Genomic DNA, 19,339 nt, shown 5'->3' with positions numbered 1-19,339 from the left:
GGGCGCGCATTCCTAGGCCGCACCTGCCCAGCTTGGGGTGATTCGTTATAGGCCATGAAGGGGCTAGATAGAGGGAGGGCAGAAGAGGGGCCTCGGAACTACCATCCTGGAATTCCAGGGTGTTGTCCCTCTTGATGCAGAGCTCTGTACTAGTCTCAGGGTGCAGACACAAATGTCACCCATCCCAAGGCACAGGCCACGAAGCAGACTCTCAGAGGTGTGCATGGGTGGGTGGGAGGAGCAGGAGAAAACACTGGCTTAGCTAGGAGGGCCTCTGACTGGGGAGGTTAGGGGGCTACAGAATGGAGTGATCCCCTCAGCCTCCACCAGGTCCTGGGAGGAACAAACCAACCCTTGTGTGGGAGGAAGGGAAAAATCATAATAAAATGTTAGGATTGGGGGAAGTGTGTTTAGACTTACTTCTAGGCTTAGAAGATTGTTTCCAGAGATGGCCCAAAAACCTCTTCCATCCTGCCTGTCCTTTGGCAATGGGACTTTGGCACTCCTCCTGTTCAGAGGTGGAGTCCAGTCTGAGCTGGCCCTGTGACTTGCTTTGACCAATTGAACGGAGTAGAAGTGGTGCTCTGTGGTTTCCAAGCTTACGTCTTAAGAGGCCTTGCAGATTCCATTTTTGCCGTCTTGGGAGCCGGCTACTATGTGAAGAAGTCTGGACTATCCTGCTGGAAAGGCCACATAGTGAGACAGAGAGGACCTGGAGGATAAGAAGCTAGCGACAGCCTAGGTGACTATAGGCACAATTGGCCGACATGTGAATAAGGCCATCCTGGCTGTCCCAGCCCCAGCTCAGCTCCCAGTGGAGTGCAGCCATGTGGGTGACGCCAGCCAACACAACATGAAGCAGTAAAACCTTCCAGCTGAGCCCAGCCAACTCACAGAATCATCAAAAATAATAAATTGTTGTTTCAGGCACCAAGTTTTGGGGCAGCTCGTTACACTGCAATAAATAATTGAAACTCTAGGAATGAGGTCAATTATTCTCAGGTGCCTCAGGAAGGAGAATGATGAAGCCACTCAGGAAGAATGTATAGAGTGGTTACTTGGATGGAGGTGAGCACTTCACACAAAAGTGAGCCACCCCCATGCTGTCCAGTGGCCTTTAATCTGTGTGATTGGCTTGAAAAGATGACCTGGGCCAAGCAGATTTCTCTTTCTCAGGAATTTGGAATTGGGAAACGGGCTGTGCAGTCAACCATTGGAATAGAAGCTGATGATGCTATGAAATACAATTGGCTCCCAAGAGACCTGGGTGAGGCAGTTACATGCAATGTTAAGCTCAGCGCAGGTGGAAACTCTCTGAGCAGAATGAGCTGAGCAGCAGATCAAGATGGGAAAGGATGTGCAGAGAGCAGCACATGAGAGAAACCATGCTGCTCTGAGATGGAGCCGCCTCTGGTCCTGACAGCTTCCCAAGTTCTAGCTAAGGCCTGGCTCTGGTGCCCATCTCTACACTTTCATGAGATTCTCCACATTGTTTCAACAAATGCCCCCCAAAGGAAATTTGGTGGCTAGTGGTTTTGCTTGAGTAAACCACGTTCCCCCCCCCTCTTTCTAATAAAAAGCCCTGCCTCCCTGGTTCTCTGGTCAAGAAGTAGGCATGTAACTGAGACCTGACCAATGGCAGAGCCCTGTGTCCCTGGACACAGGGATGAGCATGAGACCCCAGCTGAGACACTCTTCACTTTTATTTAGGGCTGCTGGGAGATTTGGCTCTTTTTCTCTGAGGTTGTTAATTTGGGGCAATGTGAGCTGGGAACCCATTTGGCAGGTGAAAGAACATGGAAGAAGCACATCTGGAAGAACAATGGTGCCACAGAGAGCGAAGCAGAAGGAGGGAGGGAGAGAGGATGCAACTCAGTTTTTGGACCCAGCCATGCCTGAACTTCCCAATTACATGAGCCAATAAGCTTCCCTTTTTGCTTAAGCTTGTGTGAGTTGGATTTTGTTCACTTGCAACCAAAAGTCCCAACTAATCCATTCCCCTTTACTCACCCTGCCGTGGGTAGGCACTGTTCCTTGCCATCAAGGAATCCTGCCCAGACTCCTGGTTCAGTCCCATTGAGAACTTTCCTTGGGCCGGACGCGGTGGCTCATGCCTGTAATCCCAGCACTTTGGGAGGCTGAGGTGGGTGGATCACGAGGTCAGGAGTTCAAGACCACCCTGACCAACATGGTGAAACCCCATCTCTACTAAAAATACAAAAATTAAAACTGGGTGTGGTGGGGTGCGCTTGTAATCCCAGCTACTCAGGAGGCTGAGGCAGGAGAATCACTTGAATCCAGGAGGCAGAGGTTGCAGTGAGCCGACATCATGCCACTGTGTGCCAGCCTGGGTGACAGAGTGAGACTCTGTCTAAAAAAAAAAAAAAAAAAAAAAAAAAGAACTTTCCCCAGATCCTTCTTTGGAAGGATTAGAGAACTTGATCCTCAACTGTTCTTTCCACCCTTCCAGGCTTCTGGCCATGCTCTCTGGCTTGCCTGTCACTCGCTAATAGCTGGCTGGGTGCAGGGCTTCCCTGGCTCAGGGTTTTTGGACTCCAGCCAGGACTTGGACTCCAGGTCCAGCACTTCTTCAGAAGAATAAGCTGGGAACAGACCCCGTAGGGCATGACTCCAGGAGCCCCACACCTGGCTGCTCCCTTGGAGAGCCCTGCTCCAGCATGCCTGGCCCTGTTGGCTAATGTTTAGTAAGACCCAGGGCAGATGCCACCTCCTCCATGAAGCCATGGCTGCCCTTTGCTCTTTACCTATTCCTCACCTCTCCCCAGTCAGGTAAGACGCTTCCTCCTCTGAAGCTCAGAGCTCATGGGTTTTTTGTTTTTGTTTTTGTTTTTTTTTGAGACGGAGTCTCTCACTGTCACCTAGGCTGGAGTGCAGTGGCGCGATCTCGGCTCACTGCAAGCCCTGCCTCCCGGGTTCACACCATTCTCCTGCCTCAGCCTCCCGAGTAGCTGGCACTACAGGCGCCCGCCACCATGCCCGGCTAATTTTTTTGTATTTTTAGTAGAGACAGGGTTTCACCATGTTAGCCAAGATGGTCTCGATCTCCTGACTTCATGATCCACCTGCCTCAGCCTCCCAAAGTGCTGGGATTATAGGCATGAGCCACCGCACCCGGCCGGTTTTTTTTAAATCTCTTTTCACATTCTCACTTGGATTCACTCCCATGACTGAGAAGGCACAACAAGCAGTGGCCTTGATGTTAGGAGACCTGAGATCAAGTCCCAGCTTTATCATTTTCTGGGCCTTTGTTTCCTTGTCTTAAAAAAAAAAAAAAAAAAAGGCATGGCCGGGCGTGGTGGCTCATGCCTGTAATCCCAGCACTTTGGGAGACCGAGGCGGGTGGATCACCCCAGGTCAGCAGTTCGCAACCAGCCTGACCAACATGGAAAAACCCCATCTCTACTAAAAATACAAAATTAGCCGGGCATGGTGGCGCATGCCTGTAATCCCAGCTACTCGGGAGGCTGAGGCAGGAGAATCGCTTGAACCCGGGAGGTGGAGGTTGTGGTGGGCCGAGATCATGCCATTGCACTCCAGCCTGGGCAACAAGAGTGAACCTCCGTCTCAAAAAAAAAGAAAAACAAAAAGAAAAAAAGGAGACTTAAATGTGCGCTTGGCTCGGCCAACAGCAGAACACATGGGAAGTGTTTATTGACTGTGAGGGACTGTGTACATGTGAAGGGCCAATTGTTGGAGAGCTAGGAGGGCTTCATAGAGGAGGAGATAATTGAGACGGGGGAATGGGTGACCCAGGGAGGAGCAATGGCTTGTGCACAACACAAAAGCATAAGAGACCCCTTAGGAAATGGGGGCCATTCAGGATGGCTTAGTGCAGGGTGCAGGATGAAAAGTGAGAGGAAGAAAAAACCTTCTGAGGTTGGCTGGTGCCAGATCATGCAGGACCGGGAGGGATATTGAAGGAGCAAATCATACAGAGGGCCAAGGGGAGCCTTTGAAGAGCTGACATGGTTAGATTTGTGCTTTAGGAAGGTCACTGTGGCTTCTTAGTGGCAGCTAGATGGGGCAGAGGGCAAGGCTGAAAGTAGAAGGTGGACTAATTTGGCTGGGTTATAGATTATGAGGGCCTGAGTGGGTAGTTTTTGGGAGAAGGAAACCCAGGACCTGTGTGCCCAAAGTAGACAGGGGACAGGACTTCCCATCCCCCAGCGTGGCCTCAGCTGGGAATAGCAGCCCCAAGTTCTCAGGCTTCTGAGTCACCTCCTTAGTTAGGTTCATGGTTGCCCCGAGGCCAGGTCAGCCTCCTTCCTCTGTCCTAATTGCTTCCTGCCAAGGGAGCTGGCCTCCTCCAAGCGTCCTTGAGGCAACCCTTATAGAAGCAATTGAGCATTTCAGGAGAAGGCAGGCAGCTCCAGCCACCACTGCCCCCAACTCTCTGCAAGGAACAGTGCTTCTTGGGCTGTCAGGGGACATTCTGAGAGGAACACTTCACCACCAACTCCCACCCCAACCCTCGACCATATTTCAGGTCAATGACCCGTGACCAGCAGGAGAGGCAGGAGCTGAAATGCAGCCTGTGCTCCTCTTGCAAAGCTGTGCACCCTAATATGACAGGGCTGTATTCACCTGGAGGAAGGGAGATATTTTCCTAATTAGCCCAAAGGCGCTATCCACTGCCCAGCTGCATACTTATGGGGCTGCTTCCACTCAGAGGGGTGCCTTTTCCTAAGTCATACAAAGGGCGCCATATGGACTAATTGTAACCCTGGCTCCTGGCCTTTCTTTCCGCTGGCCACTGTCCTCTCATTTGGGCTCTTATGAGGCCTTTCACTGGGCAGAGGGGGAGACTAAGTCCCAACGTCTGCTGCCATTAGCTTCCTTCTGAGGGAATTGCTCATGGGTCCCACATATCAGTGTCCAGTCTGGCTACAGTTGGTTGGACCGAGGGAGGACACTTGACCTAAGGGATCCCGCCAAAAGCTAAGCCAAACCAATCAGATCCTTTTGCTTGTGAATTGGAACTAAGAGGCACAGAAGGGAGTTGTCAGTCACTGGTGAGTCTTGATACCGAGTTGGAGATTCAGCCACTGTGTGCAACAAAACCAAAGAAGTCTGAAGAGAAGCCCAGGAAAAGAGCATGGAGGCAAATACTGCCCAGGGGACGAGAGCCTGCAAGACCCAGAGATGGTGAGGAAGAGGCCCAGTTGCCAGTTCCAGTTCTCTTGAGGTTCAGCCTGTTTTTTTTGTTTTTTTTTTGTTTGTTTGTTTGAGATGGAGTCTTGCTCTGTCACCAGGCTGGAGTGCAGTGGCACGATCTCGGCTCACTGCAACCTCCGCTGCTCACTGCAACCTCCATCTCCTGGGTTCAAGCGATTCTCCTGCCTCAGCCTCCCGAGTAGCTGGGACTACAGGCAAGCGCCACCACACCCAGCTAATTTTTGTATTTTTAGTATGTTGGCCATGATGGTCTTGATCTCCACCTTGAGATCTGCCTGCCTTGGCCTCCCAAAGTACTGGGATTACAGGTGTGAGCCACCACACCTGGCCTGAGGTTCAGCCATTCTTGATTTTCCATCTTCAGAGTCCCTTATAATCTGCTCCCCCATTTCTTTGAACTAGCTCAAGTGAGTCTCACGCCATGTCCCCAGAGTCCTTGCTAGAACAAGGACCTTGGCCCTTCACTGAGTGAGCCTCCCCAGGCCTCTTCTGTCTCTTTCTCCCCACCCCAATCCTGTCCCAGCTTAGGGAAGAGCAGGAGCCCTCAGCACAGTTGCGCCTTTTATTCACTGTCAGTGGGGAAAGAAACACACCACACAGCACAGGGTTGAGTAGTGAGGGCAGTCACTGAGTGCACAGCCAGAAGCAGCACATCTGGAGGGGATAGGGGGCCACACTGGAACTGGCCTCCTTCCCCTGCCACCCAGACCCCCCTTTCCCCAAGCCTCCTCTCTACTGCTGCTTAGAAGGCCCTGGGCCTGACTGGCCTCCACCAGGCAGGAAGGGCTATACACCCTGGCAGGCCCAATCCTGCCCCCACACTCTGACAAAGGTGAAAAGAAAACCTCGAAAATTCCAGAAAGAAAATCCCATATTTTCCGAGACTTTTTAATTCCAAGGTTTGAATTATTTCTTTTTTCAAGAATGTTGAATAAAACATGTAAGAAATTCTTGACCCTACAGTGATCTCTAAAGTCAGCTCAAAGCCTCACCCAGGGTGGATCTTCAGGAAATATTTGTTGCTTCAATACATTTTTGTGTAAAAAATATTTACAGTGTCAGCTTACTACCCTGCCTAGAGACCCCAGCTTCTTCTCTTCTTCTCTTTCTTTCCTTTCCCCCATCCCACGCCATTCCTTCTCTCTCTGCAGCAAGGCAAATTTCTACTTCTAGAGACTCTGACATTGTCAGGAAAGGATTGAGTGCCTTTACTTACGAACTAACTTTTTCTGAACTTTTGATATAAAGGTAAGTTAAATAATCCTGACTACAGCTGAAAGGAGGACTACAGTGGCCATCTGAAGTAGCCTTTGCTGGCAATTTTTAGAGATAAGAAATAAGATGCTCATCGATTAGCCCAAAAGGCTGAACGAGGGTGGAGTATGTGAGAAGGCAGATTCTGGGGCCTTGCAATTCACAGAGTTGTTGCAAGAAGATTGGAATTTCAAAGGAGAGTTTGGATATATCAATGTTTTGATTGTCTGTATATTTTTGCGTCTGTGCAAGTCATACATAAATCCCTGCTAGCCTTGTGCTTTGTGGCAAGTATCTCTCAGCTGCTGCAGGGACAGGAGACCTGTGTCTCTTCTCAAGGCAGGGCCCGTGCTCTACCACAGTGCTCCTGAGCACACAGTCCCTGGGACACCCAGGAGTATGTGGGAGCAAGTCCTGGCCCACCTGTGGCTCCTTCCATCAGCGAGATGGTGGTCCCAGTTCCTGGCCTGGCATTGTGTGTTCACACTGCTGGGCTGTCTGAGAATATTGGGCCTGACCAGCAAAAATCACCCATGGGTATGTGATTATTACTCCAGAAGCCTGGAGTAATCAAATATACCTTCATGAGTAGGACTTGCCCACAAGCTTGGAAAAAACAAAAACAATTCTCTTAGTGAAGATGATGATGGGCAAAGACAATGCAGGATGCTTCGAGGATTCTGAGTCAGAGGCCTCCCAGGACAGCACTGAGCTGTTAGCACAGCTGCCAGAGGCAGAACACAGAGTGCTTGAAAATGTAGGGACTTCAACCAAGCTCCTGTTTTTTTTGGAAGACCACAATCTCAGAAACTTTTTAGCAGGAAGCCTATAAAGGGTGAAGATCAATGTAGCTTGCCCTGCTGTCAACCTCTGCACAGCTCAGTCACAGAAATGGACAGGGAAGAGACTCTGACAAGAAGAAATCCTCTTAGAGCCTTGGGTTCAAGCCTTAGCACTGTGTCACCTCCTGACTATGTGATCTTGCATGAGGGACGCTTCCTCTCTGAATCTCAGCTTCCAAGTCTAGAGAAAAGAAATGAAAATCCTCACCTCCATGGGCTGTGAGTATAGAATGAGATGGGGCAATGGCAAGCCTTTGAAAGCCATGAAATTCTGTGTGGTTGTGAATTAGGCTAGATTCAACGTTTGCAGGGAAGGAATCTCACTTAGTGAAAAGCTCTTCACCAGAAGATTTAGGTCCCAGCTAAGCCAGGCTGGTGAGCATCTGTGCGTCTCTGATGCTGACTGACCGCAAAAGACACACCTAATAGCCAGCTCCTGGGAGCAATGCAACATCCCTGAGGCATTGCTGGATAAACAACTGCTAGTTCCTGCCTGAGGATGTGAACTCCCTAGCCTCACCATATGGCTGGTCATGAGCAAGAGGATAGCAGTAAGGTGGCAACCCAGTGGCCTTGCTACCTCCAAGGGCCCAGTAGAGCTTGGGACCAAGCTGTATTGATCAGCATCCGCCAGAGTTTTCACCTGCAGAGAAGCAGGACAGGTGGGCACTCAGGAGTGAGAAGCATGCTGCATCTCTTTCCTGCAGATGCAATTCCCCTGCTCCGGGCTCAGCAATCATTTCCTACTCCCACCCTGGGCTGACAGCACCTGTGTACTAGACTGTTTTCACCAGCAGTTCAAGAGGAAATCAACTGTCACTGCACGTCAAAGCTAATTTCTGATCACAAGTACAGGAGAAAGTCAAGTGAAAGACCTGATGAAGAAGCAAGATCAATTTTTCTGGCAGTCAAAGCATGCAGCTATATAGCTCATGGATCCAAAATTGGAAAGCAGGCATTGGAAAGCAGAACCAGTACACTTGGAAGATGATGAACTACCTGGCAGATCTAAGATGTGGGGTTAGAAAAAGCCTTTCGAACAGAGCATACCTGACACATTTTTAGGCATTTGGTCTATAAATTATGTCTGGGTGCCTAAACAGTGGCCAGATGAGCCTTTTCTTCTAGCTCTTTCTGATTCTGTGGCAGTGAAGGAACAAGTCCAGTTCTGAAACTAAACCAAATCCAGAAACGAACTACCAAGATACGGAATATACACTTGTCTCGCTCTTTACAAACCTTGCTTTTTCCTGTCTCTGAAGTCAGCACCCAATCCGAGTAAGTATGTAACAGAAAGTTGCTTATTGAATTGAAAAAGGTAATAAAAAGGAAGAGCTGAAGCAGCAAAAACTGCTGAGAGTGGCAGCTCAGGACTTAGTCTTAAAAAGTGTTATCTGGTAAATTTCATGGTCTTTTCTCCCTTTTTTCTCAGGTTTTTTCCCCTTGAAAATTAATATTTTCTCTATTCATTTAATCATTTTATAAGAAACCAAGTAATATAGAGTATATTTTAACCTCCTGAAATAATAAAATGACTGTAGCTCCTTTAAAGGGTACTAAAAAAATAAGTATTACATAAATTTCATTTTTCTTAAAACTTTCACTCACGTGGCTCTTAAACTTCCAAATGCTGTTCATTTCGTCCTTCTGCAGCTTTGTGTGGAGCTGAGCTGGAAGACGAAATAGCTCCTCCCAGACTAACCAGCCTTCCAGCACCCTCTGCTTAGCTGAGACCCTGACGGCTGGAAGTTTACCTCACAACCCTATGAGCTTCCAGAGGGCACAAGATGTGTCTTGTAAATGACCATATCCTTAGCACTGAACAGGTGCTCAATAATCATTAGCTGAAGAAAGGACTGAATGAACGCTCCAAAGGCTGGGGCTGGAAGGGCCAGGTAGAGTAGAAGAGACGGGGAAGAGACCACCTTTATGGGATCTGGAGCCTCAGGGATGGACAGACCCAATTTGGCCCTGTGACAGGCCTGTGGGACCACATCCTATAAAGCATAATCCCAGGATCAAGAGAATTTAGAACCAGAACCTCAGGTCCCCAACTCCTCAACCTCACCTCCTGGGGCAAAAGCCAACTCCCCTATGCCCAATGGACATTGGTTCTGTGCCAAGTGGGAGGTGGGGCTAGAAGACAGGATACTGGAGGGCCTGTCTCTTTTGCAGGGTGAGGTGGTCCCTCAAAGATCTTGATGGAGGGGAGGAAGGGCTTGGGCAGAGGACTGGGTGGGCCAGAGAGGGGGACTGGAGCGTCCCTCCTCCTGGGAGGCCAGCTAGAGAGGTCATCAGGTTGGGAGGTGGCCATGCCCCTTCTGGCCAGGGACCCTGCCCCTCACCAGCTTCTACTTCTGCATGTCACACTGCAGCAGCAACACAATGGATGGGTCACTCTTGGCTGCCTCTTTGAACTCCTCCAATGTAATCTGGTCGTCCTTATCCTGGTCCATCTTCTTGAAGATCTTGTCCACACGCTGCTGGGGCGTGAGCCCGTCCTGGTTCATGCGCATCATGATCACGGTGCCCACCATCTTGTAGATTGCCTGGTGAGGGAAGGAGGAGGGAGGTGTGAACACCCACAAGGGGCCCTGAGAAGCAGCGGGTGAAGGAAAGGAATCTGGCAGGGAGAACACTGGGGGTTGGTGAGGATACTGGAAGGTATATGTGGTCATTAAGACTGGATATTTAATGAGCAACTTTTTTTTTTTTTTTTTGAGACAGAGTTTCGATCTTGTTGCCCAGGCTGGAGTGCAATGGCGAGATCTCGGCTCACTGCAACCTCTGCCTCCTGGGTTCAAGTGATTTTCCTGCCTCAGCCTCCCAAGTAGCTGGGATTACAGGCATGCACCAACACATCCCGCTAATTTTTGTATTTTTAGTAGAGACGAGGTTTCACCATGTTGACTGGGTTGGTCTCGAACTCATTACCTCAGGTAATCCACCGGCCTCAGCCTCCCAAAGTGCTAGGATTACAGACGTGAGCCACCGCGCCTCGCCCGCAACTCATTTTTTAGTTAGACTAAATAATATCTATGTGGATGAAACATGCCAGAAGCCCAGCTCCGTGGAAGTTTCCTAACTAGGAGACCTTACTGATGGGGCTCCTGGCTCCCCGTATGACCACCTTCCTATCACTCTCTCCCTCTCATGGCTCTCCCACCACCGGGCCTCCTGGCCGCTCCTTGAACTCTGCAGAGAAAGGCTGACCTGCCTTAATTGCCCCTCAGCATGGAACGCTCTCCCCCAGGCATCTAGCAGTAAAGGCCTCACCCCATTCAGGCTGCTGCTAACTTTGCACCTTACATAAAGTCACTTCTCCATCACGCGCTCTTCCCGCACTTTGCTTAGTGTATCTTCCTCATAGCACCTACGGCCTGACCCCGCATGTCTTCATTCATTTATGTTTTTAAAAATTTCTCACTAGAAGGAATGCCCCACGAAAGCAGGAACTGGCAGGCGCTCAATCCCTGCCTGTTGACAGAATGAGTCGAAAACATCAGCTATGAGGTCAGACTCCCCGGGTTGGAATCAGGAACCGCCACCGGCGGCCGTTTCCTCCTCTGCCAAATGGGGTTTGGGACAGTAACCACCACCCCCCGTCGAGTGTCGGGTAAAGCATTTAGCCCGGGCCTGTAGCGGGGTGGTAGGAGGCGGGATCGCAGGCTGGGGAGCAGCGGGGAGGCCCCGCTCGCAGGCGGGGAGCAGCAGGCGGGGAGCTCGCAGGCGGGGAGCAGCGCGGAGGCAGGCGCGGGGGCGGCGAAGCTCTGGCCTCGCGAACAGCAGCGCCAGCGCGGCCCCGCACCTCGATGATCTCCAGCATCTCCAGGCGCGTGATGCGCCCGTCGCCGTCCAGGTCGTACATCTCAAAAGCCCAGTTGAGCTTCTGCTCGAAGCTGCCGCGGGAGGTGACCGACAGGGCGCAGATGAACTCCCGGAAGTCGATGGTGCCGTCGCCGTTCTTGTCGAAGGTGCGGAAAGCGTGCTGCGCGAACTTTGAGGCGTCGCCGTAGGGGAAGAACTGAGGGGGGTGCGGCGGGTTGGGGCGCAGCGACAGCCCCGCCCAGCCCGCCCCCATCTCAGGGAACCTCCCCTGCACCCCGGGTGCCTCGCGTCCCCTCCCACCCCGGGTGCCTCGCCTCCCCTCCCACCCCGGGTGCCTCGCCTCCCCTCCCACCCCGGGTGCCTCGCCTCCCCTCCCACCCCGGGTGCCTCGCCTCCCCTCCCACCCCGGGTGCCTCGCCTCCCCTCCCACCCCGGGTGCCTCGCCTCCCCTCCTACCCCGGTGCCTCGCCTCCTCCAACCCAGGTGCCTCACCTCACCCCCCACTCTGGGCGCCTCGCCCCCCTCCCACCCCGGGTGCTTCGCCTCCGCTCATCCCAGGGTGCCCTGCCTCCCTCACCCCCGGTGCCTCGCCTCCCCCAACCCGGGTACTTGGCTCCCCGACCCCAGGTGCCAGCCGCCCACCTTGATGTAGAGCTGCTGGAACTCCTCCAGGTTGAGGATGCCGCTGGGGCAGTCCTTCAGGAAGCCCTTGTACCACTGCTTCAGCTCCTGCTCGCTGAACTCAGTGTTCTGAACAAGGTCCTCCAGCACCTCGGGGGCCAGCTTGCTGTTGGTCTTCCCCATGGCGGGGCCTGTGGGACAGAGGGCTTCCTCCGACTGGGTCCAGGGAAAGGCCCTGCCGCAGCCACAGCTGCCGCCTCCCCTGCCACACACAGGGTGGGGTTGCAGGTTCCTTCCCCTCATGACACTCCCCCATAATGGGGCCTCCTGTCCCCTCACAACACCTGCATTCAGGTAGGTTTCTTCTCCTGGCCCCGGGGGTCTCCCGCCTTCCAGGTCTCAGCTCTCCTCCTCACTGACCGTGCAGCACTCCACAGCCTTCATCCTCCCCCCTCCTGCTCACACCTTCCATGGCTCCCATGCCCACACACTAAGGCCTTGACTCCTCTCCTTGCCATTTAGGGCTTTCTGAAGTCAGCCCCCACCCTCCTTGGCAGGCTTCTGTCCTGAGAAGGGACCCAAGGTAGGTTCCTTGTGTGTCCCCCTGGCACTGTCTCCCAATTTCTTCCTCAAGGCTTTCTTGGGCCACCCCAGAAGGGAGCTTCTCTCCCTCTTTCCTCTGTGCAAATAGAAATCCTCTACTGACATTTGGCTTCTCATTAATCCATTCATTCCCTGAGCATTTATTGAGACTGACTGTGTGCTAGGCCCTGTGCCAGTGATGGAGATGAAGCAGACATGAGCCAACCTTCAGTAACTTGTAACTGGGTCAAAGAGGCAGATGGTTGGTTACAAAGGGCCTCCAACCCATGCCAAGAAATTTGGAGGGAACAGACTCTCCTGAGATTTTTTAAAACAAGGGCTGGGAAGATTGCATTCATTCCACAATATTTACAGAATGCTTATGATATACCCAGTCTTGAACGAGTCACTGGGGACCCAAGAAAAGGTATGTGTTTTAGAATTTTTCCAGGCTGGGCACCGTAGTTCATGCCTGTAATCCCAGTACTTTGGGAGGCCGAGATGAGAGGACAGCTTGAGGCCAGGAGTTTGAGACCAGCCTAGGCAATACAGTGAGACCTAGTCTCTACAAAAAATTTAAAAATTTGGCCGGGCGCGGTGGCTCACGCCTGTAATCCCAGCACTTTGGGAGGCCTAGGCGGGTGGATCATGAAGTCAGGAGATCGAGACCATCCTGGCTAACATGGTGAAACCCTGTCTCTACTAAAAATACGAAAAAATTAGCCGGGCGTGGTGGCAGGCGCCTGTAGTCCCAGCTACTTGGGAGGCTGAGGCAGGAGAATGGCGTGAACCCAGGAGGCAGAGCATGCAGTGAGCCAAGATCACGCCACTGCACTCCAACCTGGGTGACAGAGTGAGACTCCACCTCAAAAAAAAAAAAAAAAAAAATTGGCCGGGCGCAGTGGCTTGCGCCTATAATCCAAGCACTTTGGGAGGCTGAGGCGGGAGGATCATGAGGTCAGGAGATCAAGACCATCCTGGCTAACACAGTAAAACCCCGTCTGTACTAAAAATACAAAAAATTAGCCGGGGGTGGTGGCGGGCACCAGTAGTCCCAGCTACTTGGGAGGCTGAGGCAGGAGAATGGCGTCAACCCCAGAGGCGGAGCTTGCAGTGAGCCGAGATCGCACCACTGCACTCCAGCCTGGGCGACAGAGCAAGACTCCATCTCAAAAAAAAAAAAAAAAAAAATTCACTGAGTGTGGTGGTGCATGCCTGTAGTCCCAGCTACAAGGGAGGCTGAGATGGGAGGATCACTTGAGCCTGGGAGGCAGGGCTTGCAGTGAGCTGAGATGGCACCACTGTACTACAGCCTGGGTGATAAAGAAAGGCCCTGTCTCAAAAAAGAAAAAAAAGAATTTTTCCTTTGGCCACAGCATGCAAGATGACCTTTGGTGGGGGCAGGTAGGTAGAGCAGGGAGGGGCCTGCTACACAGTTCAAGTGAGAGACGATGCTGCCAGAGTAAGGGTTGTGGAGAGATGTGGACGGGCTGAGACGTTAAGAAGGGCACTGGCAGGACTTTGCAATTGATTGGATGTGGGAGTAAGAGGAACAGAGGAGTTGAGGCAGAGGCTCAGATTTGAGCCTGAGTGGATAGAAATGTTGTTGCTGAGAAGCAGGTTTGGGAAGGATCAAGAGTTATTCCCCAGTGGGAATGTGAGCCCATAAGTGGGCTGTGCCAGGGGAAGTGTTTGAAGAGGTACAGCCCTCCTCAGGAAGTGTCGCCAGACCTTGAAGGCAGAGTGGACCCTCCTCTCTGACGTCACTGGGAGGAATGTCCCTGCAGAGTCTGGGTTTCCCAGGACATGGCTTGGGAGGTGCCTCTGACCTGCCTAAAGTCTCTTTGGAAGAGGGTCAGGCTCCCACCCCAGGGTAGCCTGTCCTCAAGATACTCTGGAAAAGGAAGCCCTTGGGCTGGCAGAAGGAATTCCACTCCCATAGCCCGATGTCTGCCAGTGGGCTTCTAATTCTTACAGCTGGGAAAACACCAAACAGCAAATCTGAGGTTGGTGCATTCCTTCCCACTCCCCTTTGCTGGGCTGACCTCAAGCTAGTTACAGATCCTCTCTGGGCCTCAGATTCCTCCACTGGGCCATAAGGAAGACCAAGGAGCAGTGTAGGTAGCAACATCCTTCCCCACTCCCAGAGGATGAGGAATTGTGTGCCCTCAGGAAAAGCCAGGGAGGGGGACCATGCCATCTTCAGGAACCTGAGGCTGGGTGGAAAATGGCTACACTGAGGCCAGAGCAAGGATGCCTCTGGAACACCCATAGGCAAAAGGAGGCAGCCCTCACCCTTCTCCTAAATCCAAAGGACTCTCAAGGCTCAGGGTACAGTCAAGGAAGCTGGAGAAGTCAGGCAGAGGTGTCTGATGGGGGGAGGCAGAGCCTCTCCTGCTGTCTTCCGTAGGATGTGCCTGAGAGTCAGCATGAGGGGCTGGGTCTGTGTGTGGGAGCATGTCAATGTCTGAGGCTGCAAATCTGTCAGAGTGCACACGTCTCTCTGTGTGTGTCACAGTGTCTGTGTGGCTCTCACCTTATACCCCTTTTCTCCTCCCTGCTCTGTGCTGCCTTCTCCACAATTCTCTGTCTCCTAGGGTCCTTCCTTTTCCCTGCTCTTATTGGGTCTCAGACCCAGACTATGCCTCCTCCTTTATTTCTCCTCATGCCCTCTAGCTCATCAGAAGGTCAAAGCTGAGCCTGGGCAAGATAATGAAACCCTGTTTCTACATAAAATTTAAAAATTAGCCAGACATGGTGGCATGTGCCTGTAGTCCCAGCTGCTCAGAGGCTGAGGTGGGAGGATCACTTGAGCCCAGGAGGTTGAGGCTGAAGTGAGCCGTGATCGAGCCACTGCACTCGAGCCTGGGCAACAGAGCAAGACCCTGTCTCAAAAAAAAAAATAAGTAAATAAAAAATTAAGAAAAGAAGGTCAAAACTGGCAGTGCCCTTTAAGATCATCCCCTTATTTCAGTGAAAATGGAAATTGAGAGATAGGAGAAAACTGGCTCAGGGTTACACAGCAGGCCAGTGGGAGGACCCAGATGAGCACTCAGGCTGAATCCGTGCTACCTGCCTGGGCCACCGTCTCCAAATCATGGCTACTCTTGTTCAGCACAGACCTTCTCCACCCACATCTGCCCTTCTGGGAAAATCAGAGCTCTGATCTCCCTTTTGGCCGCAGTGGAAACATCTGGGGCCACAGTCTCTGACACCTAGGAGATAGTCACCCCTAGGGGTGTCCACCAGCACCTCTGAGCCAGCAAGTCTACAGCCAGACTCGCTCCCAACCAGAGATGGTCAGACTGTCTCTGTTGCCCCTTCCTTCTCTCCCTCATCCCCGGGGTGTGAGGAACACAATCTTAGTTACCTTCATTTTTTCCCTTCCCTTTGCCCTAGGTCTAACTTGCCATCAAGTCCTGTTGTCTCTTATTTTGAAATGCTCTTGGTACCTTCATTATGTCCATAGCCAGGGACACAGCCGAGGGGGCTGAAATCAAGCTATGCTCATGCCCATGGGGCTTCCCTGCCTGGCAGGAAGTGCCTTTCTTTTGATTCCTCTGTTAGGAGGAAATGGCTTTTTCCCCCTGAAAGGTACAATATAGGCTAGAAGTAGTCATGCCCATGGGCCCCCTGAAACTCCAGAATCCTCTAGAATCTGGTCTCAAAGTGCCCACCTATGTCGCCTCAGCTCTCATTGCTCACCTCACCATCGCATACTCCTCTCAAGCTAGCCTTCTCACAGCCAGACACGCCTCACCTCTTTGCTAAGCTATTTTCCTCTCACCTAATATCCTTTCTTCTCTCCTGGACTATAATCAGTCTTCAGGGCCTGGTTGAAGCCTGCTTCCTTATGATCAGCCTTTTCCAGTCTGGACAGTGGAGAGTCAGCAGCCCAGGCTCAGCACTTTGGGCATGAGTCAGTCCCCCACAGGCATGTAGGCTTCAGAGCCCTCTGACCCTCACCTGGTGCTGTAGAATTCCAGGATGCAGTCTGATTTGAGACAGGTCTTTGCATTAAACCCCTGCCTGAGTCAGAAAAAAAAATCCTCCAGACGTTTTTGCTCAATGGCAAGGAGTTGATACCCTCCAATATGCCCCAGTCCACTTTTGAGCAGGTTGAAGGGTGAGAAAAGTTTATTTTTCCCATGGGGAAAATAAAAGTGCTTTTCCCTATGCACTCACTTCTCCCCATGAGTGCTTAGTCCTCACTGGGTCTGGGACCCATAAGAGCAGGGGTTTTTCTATCTTATAGCTCCCCTACCCTGGTTCCCACCCTGCCTTCTGTGCCTGCACAGAACTGCCCTGTGGAGACGTAGTGGCGATGCCTAGGACACAGTGATGTTCAATGAATGTCTCTTGGTGGATTACATAAGAGGAGCAGAACCCCCTTCTTCCTCCCTGGATCTATGTCAGGCTGTTTTGTTTATCTGTGTTCTCCTGCTATCACACCCACTTCAGAGACAATGGAACCCAGACCTAGGGAAAGGAAGGGTTCACCCCAGGTCAACTATAGCCCATCAGCAGCAAAGTGAAGGCCAGAACCCAGCTGGGGACATGCTCTGCTGGAGCTGTGGCCCTGCTGAACATGGGCAGCTCCTCTGCTTACCTCTTGAGGGCTGTCCTCTAGCTATGAAGGAGCTGGGACTGCCCCATGCACAAAACCATTGTCCCAGTGTGCCCAGAGGTTCCTTCAAAAGGGCTAAGGGCTGTGGGCTTTGAATGGAGAGGTGGCTGAGGCTCTGAATGGGAGGGACTGAAGGAGGCAATAATCCCACACCCTCACCCAGCTTCAGAGGAGCCGGTGCTGAGGCGGTTGCCACGGTGACAATAGCTCCCTGGTCAGGAGATTTTCTCTCTTTCCTCTCCTCCCTTTGCTCTTCCCCAAGCAGCAGCAATAGCAGCAGCAACCAGGTCTTTTCCCTCTCCTTCTTAATGAGAGGCAGGGGATGACAAACAGAGAGTAAGCCCTGCTGGCCACCTACAGTTTGGAGCTGTCCATGTCAGGATGGGCTAGTGGTCTAGGAGGCACTCCTAATAGAAGGGGCCTAGAGAGTGTGTGGGAGGAGGTAGCCTGTACCTAGGCCTGGGTAAGAAGGAATGTGTCTTCAGTGAGTTCTAAACCAACCCCGCCCCCCTCAGGCCTCCTCTCTTTAATGTCCTCTTGGTTCAGGATCCTGTTTTTCCATAATCAGCCATAGAACCAGAGTGTCTTAGTGCCGGAAGGCTGTTCAAGTTCATCTCACCCAGTCTACCCTCTCTCTTATACCCCTCCCCATTTTCATGAAGGATCAGAGAGGGGGGTGACTTGGCCAAAGTCAAACTTTGGCTGTGCAAGATTTGAACCCAGCTCATCTGCCCTCCAGGTACAGTTCACTTTAGGGCCAGGAGCAATACAGCCCACATGGCACTTTGGCAGGGTCCCCACGGAGCAGCAGGAAGATGGGAGAGAGGGAGCAAATAGTCATACAAATTAGGAAGACATTTGACAGGCAGAATGAGAGGACTTGGTGCCTGGCTGTGAGGGGGGAGGGAGGAGGTATGGAGGTTGGGGCCTTGGCAGCAACAGCACTGACAGGGTATGGGTGGTCTGCTGGGGGTGGTGTCCTTGGTTCGTCCACCCGCCAGGATGAGAGATGCCAAATATGGGGCCTCTGCCTAGCACTGGGGGCCACTGGGGAGGGCTGTCGAGACTGTCTGTGAGGAGAAAAACTGGGGAAGGGGGATTGTCTCCCCCTCAGGTATGCTGTGGGCGCTGTCAGCTTGAGGGGTGGGAAGTGGGGACAGTGTCTGGGGACAACGAGGAGGGAGCGCTCTGTGGAGGGGGAGGCTGCCTTTGGGGGCAGGGGCTCCCTGATGAGAAGTGGCTAGGGGCTATCTGTGAAGGTGGGAGTTTGCCATGGGGCTGGGCAGACAACCCATATCCAAACAGGAGGGAGTGTGACCAGCGCCTCCAGCTAGCACCAGCGCCACCACACCCCCAGATGTGTGTGTGTGCATCTGTGTGTGTGTGTGTGTGCGCGCGTGTATGTTGGGGGCCAGAGCAATGGTTGTTCTCACCTGAGCTGGGGATAAGTAGGCGGCTCTGCCTCCTTCTGTGCACCCATGGGCCCGGACTGAGGTGGGGGGTCTCCTGTCCAGGGGTGGGCTCTTCAGTTGCTGCCGCCTAAGGCGGAACCACGGGTCAGGGAGGTGAATCAGGGCAGGATATGAGGATGGGAAGGGAGAGTGGAGGGGGAGGGGGCCAGGGCCTCCGCCCGGTGGGTTTGTTGCCTTGAGGACCCGGTCCCACTCGCATTACCTGAGGCCGCTCACCGGGTCGCTGGATGGCTCCGAACCTCGGCGGGCCGCGGGGACCGAGGCTAGCTCGCGGGCCGGCAACTGTGCTCTCCGAGGTCCGCGCCGGAGCCGCCTTCCAGCTCTTGTATCACTATGTGCCTCCAGAAGGCGACACTATTTGCATAAGCCCCGCCCCATCCCGGGCAGGTTGCACGGCTATTGGCTCCTCTGGAGCGGAGTGGCAGGCGGGATTTCAGGTGGGGACCGGGTGGCCAGCGAGGCCCGGCCGCAGGAGCGCGCCCCGCCTGCCCGCGCTGACCTTCCCGGAGTCGCCGGGAAGCGGGAGGGCTGCACCCCCATCTGCACCCCTGCCCTGAGGCTCAGCCCTCGGCTTACAAGTCTGGGGTGAAAAGGGTCGACGATGAAAGTGGATTCTCAAGAACAACCTCACCGTTGCTATGGAAACGGGAGAACCACAGCCGAATCTCTAAGCTTCCTTTCCTGGGCCCCAGCATGGGTGGGGGCGGAAGAGGTGATGAGTCACAAGATGAGACCCTCCCCATATCCCACCCGCAATTGGTGGGGGTGCAAAGAGGAGCTGCGGAGGAGCTGGGTGGGAGAGGGAGGAGGTGGCTGGTCAGCAGTCCACATCTCTGCGTCCCCCCTCCCCACGCACCCACTCCCCTCACGCCGTGGGGCAGAGAGGAGGGTGCTGGGTGCGTGCGGAGAGCGCGGTA

At 52.9% G+C, this 19,339-nt stretch overlaps 1 protein-coding gene across 4 annotated transcripts; it reads right to left on the bottom strand.

Annotated features, from left to right (window-relative positions):
• Window positions 1-537: 537 nt before the first annotated feature.
• On the bottom strand, window positions 538-18,965 carry HPCAL4 (hippocalcin like 4). 4 transcript variants are annotated; one of them, XM_063625184.1, is made up of 5 exons: window positions 18,625-18,964; window positions 18,384-18,489; window positions 11,763-11,932; window positions 11,101-11,316; window positions 5,745-9,841 (listed from the first exon to the last, which is right to left on the bottom strand). In XM_063625184.1, exons 3-5 carry the CDS (start codon window positions 11,922-11,924, stop codon window positions 9,644-9,646), a joined length of 576 nt encoding a protein of 191 aa, XP_063481254.1. In that variant the 5' UTR covers window positions 11,925-11,932; window positions 18,384-18,489; window positions 18,625-18,964; the 3' UTR covers window positions 5,745-9,643. The 4 variants fall into 4 exon arrangements, with proteins under 4 accessions (XP_055111194.1, XP_055111195.1, XP_063481254.1 ...); XM_055255219.1 differs by lacking the exons at window positions 18,384-18,489; window positions 18,625-18,964 and adding an exon at window positions 538-680 and having other exon boundaries at window positions 9,638-9,841; XM_055255220.1 differs by lacking the exons at window positions 18,384-18,489; window positions 18,625-18,964 and adding an exon at window positions 538-677 and having other exon boundaries at window positions 9,638-9,841.
• Window positions 18,966-19,339: the final 374 nt, after the last annotated feature.

Source organism: Symphalangus syndactylus, chromosome 12 (assembly GCF_028878055.3).
Source record: "Symphalangus syndactylus isolate Jambi chromosome 12, NHGRI_mSymSyn1-v2.1_pri, whole genome shotgun sequence".
Classification (NCBI taxonomy): domain Eukaryota; kingdom Metazoa; phylum Chordata; class Mammalia; order Primates; family Hylobatidae; genus Symphalangus; species Symphalangus syndactylus.
This window is presented reverse-complemented; position numbering and strand designations above follow the sequence as displayed.